Source organism: Cryptotermes secundus, unplaced genomic scaffold (assembly GCF_002891405.2).
Source record: "Cryptotermes secundus unplaced genomic scaffold, Csec_1.0 scaffold42, whole genome shotgun sequence".
Lineage (NCBI taxonomy): Eukaryota > Metazoa > Arthropoda > Insecta > Blattodea > Kalotermitidae > Cryptotermes > Cryptotermes secundus.
This window is the reverse complement of record NW_019720161.1, coordinates 1,736,168-1,741,721: the sequence shown is the minus strand read 5'-3', so window position 1 is coordinate 1,741,721 and position 5,554 is coordinate 1,736,168. Positions and strand designations below refer to the sequence as shown.

The following is a 5,554-nucleotide window of genomic DNA, read 5'->3' as shown; positions in this document are numbered from 1 at the left end:
CGGTTAGTCACTGGCTTCCCACCGCGGTGGCCCAGGTTCGATCCCAGGTCTAGTCAAGTGGGATTTGTAGTGGACAAAGTGGCGCTGGGGCGGGTTTTCTCCAAGTACTTAGGTTTCCCCTGCCAATCTTCATTCGACCAAATTCTCCATCATCATAATCACCCAGGGCAGGCTACAATAGGCCAATCAGTGTCCCCTGTACCGAGTGGACCCAGTTGGCCCCCCCCCTCCACTAAGCAAATTAAAAAAAAAAATACAGGATAGGCTGAAAAGAGCTGTAATTTGTTCCCTTGTTCAGTTACACTTACAGAATGAAGAAGACAGAAGTACTTTTGTATATAATAATGTCCAATGATGAACCCCTTTAATTTTGGGAAGCTGTTTCTGTTTTGAAGAATCTATATTGATACATAATGTAACTTCTGGTTTCAGATATCAAGACACATCCAACCTCATTCCGCTGATGTTTATTCTGAGTTCAGAATCAGATCCTTTTGAAGCATTTCAGCATTTTGCAAGTGAAATGGGGTACAAGGATAAAATGCAGTCTATATCACTTGGCCAAGAACAGGGGCTTCTTGCAGAGAAAATGATTTCCCTTGGTACAGTAAAGGGAGAATGGGTATTTCTTCAGGTATGAGCACTGCAACTTCATAAATCCTTCACTAAAAGAAGGACTCTGTCATTGTGAGAAATAACATGCAGACAGTCAGTACCATCCTGTGAGTCATCACTATGTAATGTGATCTACTGAAAGCAGGAATGAATAAGTAAATTGAGGTCATGCCATAAGTGTATGCATGTAATCGGAAATGGCTTTCTCATCTTTTGGGCAGCATCTTGGGCGTGGACAGTTCTACTTAGTCAAAAAACGCACAGAAAGATGAAGCAGACATTCTGTTCCCTGGCTTCAAGCAGATTACTTGTTCTCGTAACAGTGATCAGTATCCTCACCACACTACTGCTTCTCCCCATGGGAATATGATAATTGTAATCAGACCCACACATTTTGTTTATGGAGATCTGCTATGTAGTTTTGGTACCATGTACCAAATTTAAAACATTATTTAATTGAGGTTTATTTCAAGGTCAACGCTAAGAGAAGTAGAACATCAGACCATACAAGTAAATGCAGTTTTTGATTCGATGAACAAATATGATAAGTGCTTGTTCTTGTTTTCTTTGTTGAAGAATTGTCACTTGGCAACTTCTTGGATGCACTCAATGGAAAAAATCATCCAAAAGCTCTCAGAAAGTCCAGAGAAAGTCCATCCAGATTTTCGGCTGTATTTAAGCGCAATGCCTTCCAAAGCTTTCCCCATCTCCATCCTTCAGAACTCAATCAAAGTGACCAATGAATCACCAAAGGGTCTGAGAGCTAATCTGAAACAAGCTTTTCTTCAATTAACTACGGACATTTTTGAGGATCATCGTAAGTTGGTGTCTTTTTAATTGCAAAGAAGAGTGACTTAAAAGTACATGACTACATAGAAGTTGTAAAGTTTCTCTTCTGGGATATAATGCAGTGTGAGTTTCAGTGAAAGTCAACCGATGTTTCAGAGAAACATATCACTTGCATCTTCAGGTCTGAAGAGTAAACCAAGCAAGAAATTAGCATGAAGAAGAGATCATGCAACTCTACATACAAATCTTTTTTAAATTTGTAACTGTACTGGACTTTTACCATGATGATGGAGCCAGCAGGTCTACTGAAATATTGGTATCTGTCAAACTATGGCATCATATCCCAGAAGATCATAATCTTGATACTTATCACTGTGAGGACTTCAAATCTCACATAACATATGCTTGTTCTGCTGCCATTTTGCTTCTTGTCTTGGTTTCTTTCAAGATTCATATATTTGACAAGAAAAGGTTTGCGTTATTAACTGTTTTAATTTTTAATGAAAGGAAAATGTTCCATGAAGTTATTCTAAAAATACGTTTATTTGGAATTCTTGTTAATAAAAAATAGTATTTTAAAGTAACAGACTTTTACTTAGAGAAACCCTAAAAGAATAAACTGGAAATCTAGAAATAAAGACCAGAACATCAGTTATTTGTTCTTTATATAATGACACTGTCACTAACTTGGACTGTATAGCATCTAATCCTCAATTTGTACTATGTAATGAAGTAAAGTAAAAAGGAAAGTTGTCCCCGTGCTTAATTAAGCACCATGCCATGAAGGCAAATGTTGGTGCAGGTGTATAGATCCACATTTTCTTGACCTCGGAACTAGTTGAAGAGTGGTCAGCTTCACTCCATGGCTGCTTTATACCCAGGGAAAGGGCCCCCCATACCCATTGGATATGAGACTGGGTGGGCCTCAGAGCCGGTCTGGATGCTGTAGAGAATAGAAAATTCTTGACCCTACCGGAGCTGGAACTCTGACCTCTCAATTGTCCAGCCTCTAGTTAGTCACTGTAATGACTGTGCTCTCCTCACTTTCAGTAAATAATGAATTGGAAATGAAACAGAATAAGGTAGTGATGGCATAATTTCTGGTACTGTAATATCATGGCATTTTCTAGAAGGGATTGAGGAAAACCATAATTCAAGGTTCAAACCTGGTACCTAGTTAGAAGCATTACTTCTTGAGCCAACTGGCTTGATGGAACAAGAATACTACAGGGTGATTCATATAGAACTAGCCCAATGAAATGAGGTGTAATATAAAATATGCCATAGAGATATTAAAGTAATTTACACATATCTTATCTTGGATTGTGTGCTGTGATCAGAGCAGGTGTTGAAAGTGTCCGCCATTTTCAAGTAGGCATTAGAAACACTCGCTGTTCAACAGTGTACTCCATGACTGTCGCCTGCCCACTGCAGACACGTTTCGGCATTGTCCTTGACCTTGCAGCATAAGGGCTGCCACTTGCCGGATCATGCGCACCCCATCTGACTCAGTACAGCCCATGGATTGTTATGTCGTAATTGTGAGCCGTTATATGCATCACCTGCAGAATTATTAGCAAATTCATCGGGCCGGTTCTATAGGATTCACCCTGTATAAGAAAAAACAGGAATGGCATTTTAGGTATTTTTAGCACAAATTAGGCCTCATGTTTTGAGTATTTTACGTAATATATCATTGTCTGTGATTGAATATTACGCATTTGAACTTTACTCATTTTTTGTAGGAAATGATAAAGTTGATGCTAGTTTGTACTGAACTGTTTATTAATTTGTTATACAGTTCTAGTATGGAGTTTAACAAATTTATGCGTAACTGTTCCAGCACTTGGTCCTCAATGGAGAAAGATGGTTTTTGGTATGTGCTTCTTTCATGCTGTGATCCAAGAAAGGAAGAAATTTGGGCCATTAGGGTGGAATATTCCATATGAGTTTAATGACAGTGATCGAGAATGTACCCTGAATACCATGAAAATGTTTTGTGTTGATGACAAAATTCCATGGGATGCATTGGAATATATTATTGGTATATATTCATTCATTCATGGGCTGGTATTTATTGAACATATTTTTTATTGCAGATTATGTATAATAAATGTGTGAAAAAACATATTTTAATGAATTTTGCTGTGACTCTTACAAGATTTTATTTATAAGAAAGGCCAGTGATGTTATGACTCAAGAATGCTTAGGTAGTCATGCTGAAGTTAAGTCCATTATATTTCTTATTCTTCAGCTTATGAATTGGGCCCACTGACCTGTCATAATTCAGAACTAACTTCTGAAGTGATGAATTCCCTTTGGACATGTGGAATTTCTTGAATGGAAGGCTGGTCCATCACAAGGCCTCTAACTCCACAGAGCATCATAAAAAAATGCTTGTCCCAAACGGGAATTTAAGCCATGATATCTTTGTTTGAGTGGTCCAGAACACGACATGGTATTCACTTTTGAGCCTCTATGATTGGCATCTGCTGTATTTACACCACCNTACAATCACCCAAATTACAGATTTACGATTACTGCTATCTGCAGTATCACAATTAGTACACTCCAAATGCCAGAATACAACTGACTAGTTGCTGGCTAACTCGGCGGTAGCTCCAGGACTCACTGACTGACTCAGTACAACTCGACTCGGCGACTGTTACAGTACAACTCGCTGGTAGCCACATTAGAACTGACTCGCGGCCACTGTGCAGCTCACCNCTGTGACTCTTACAAGATTTTATTTATAAGAAAGGCCAGTGATGTTATGACTCAAGAATGCTTAGGTAGTCATGCTGAAGTTAAGTCCATTATATTTCTTATTCTTCAGCTTATGAATTGGGCCCACTGACCTGTCATAATTCAGAACTAACTTCTGAAGTGATGAATTCCCTTTGGACATGTGGAATTTCTTGAATGGAAGGCTGGTCCATCACAAGGCCTCTAACTCCACAGAGCATCATAAAAAATGCTTGTCCCAAACGGGAATTTAAGCCATGATATCTTTGTTTGAGTGGTCCAGAACACTACATGGTATTCACTTTTGAGCCTCTATGATTGGAATCTGCCGTATTTACACCACCATATCTAAATACTTCAATAGCATTTGAGTTACACAGTGCTTATAACTAAAGCTGGTAAAATACTTATAATACTTTTCAGGTGAAATAACTTACAGTGGAAGAGTGACTGATTACTTGGATCTGCGCTGTCTCAAGACTATTCTTAGAGGCTTCTTTATGTCTTCTGCTCTGGAGGATGGTATGTTTCTAAAGTAATTTTCATCGTCTGTTTCAGACTCTGTATAAGTGCACAAATTCACAAAACTTCCAAGTGCCAGGGCTAGCTGGCGTGCGGTTGTGCATTGAAATAATTGGACAGGAATCAGTTTATGAGGCCAAGTTTGTTGTTACCTAACAATAACTCCACATTTTAAAATGCAGAATTAAATGGTAAACAGCTCATGAGAATCATGTGCATAAAATGATTGATACTTCCACTTCATAGAGAAGTTTGATATCACTGTTTTTAAAATAAAAGCCATTGGGACATTGGGACACTGTGACACTCCAAAAAGCAGCACGGCACCACCCTGAATTTACCTAGCTTGACTATTGCTGTAGTTGTACAGAACAACTGCAGAATGCAGAATAAAATATACAGTAGTAATTAATTAAATTATTGCCTTACATTAAATTCCTGCTTAAAATGTGCAGAACTGTAATTTAACCTGTTGTTTTGTATGGGTATGAGACTGATAGAATGTGCATAAATTGGCATGTATGATTTTGAATTGTTTCNCACCCTGAATTTACCTAGCTTGACTATTGCTGTAGTTGTACAGAACAACTGCAGAATGCAGAATAAAATATACAGTAGTAATTAATTAAATTATTGCCTTACATTAAATTCCTGCTTAAAATGTGCAGAACTGTAATTTAACCTGTTGTTTTGTATGGGTATGAGACTGATAGAATGTGCATAAATTGGCATGTATGAGATCAGGTTGCTGGGAACAGTATCTTCATCTGAGAGGGTTGAAGTGACATGAGGATGGGGCAAACTGCAAAATGAGGAGCATCATAATTCATACTCTTCATCAGATATTCATCATCATTGGCAAAATAGCACCTTTTGATGCATA

General features: G+C 38.2%; 1 protein-coding gene across 1 annotated transcript in view; it reads left to right on the top strand.

Annotated features, from left to right (window-relative positions):
- Nucleotides 1-5,554, top strand: part of LOC111866951 (dynein heavy chain 6, axonemal) — a 106,451-nt gene that overhangs the window by 94,651 nt on the left and 6,246 nt on the right. The window contains exons 55-58 of the mRNA XM_033752524.1: nucleotides 433-634; nucleotides 1,192-1,432; nucleotides 3,248-3,448; nucleotides 4,573-4,671. Of these exons, the coding sequence (XP_033608415.1) occupies nucleotides 433-634; nucleotides 1,192-1,432; nucleotides 3,248-3,448; nucleotides 4,573-4,671 (743 nt within the window). The remainder of the gene's footprint in view (nucleotides 1-432; nucleotides 635-1,191; nucleotides 1,433-3,247; nucleotides 3,449-4,572; nucleotides 4,672-5,554) is intronic.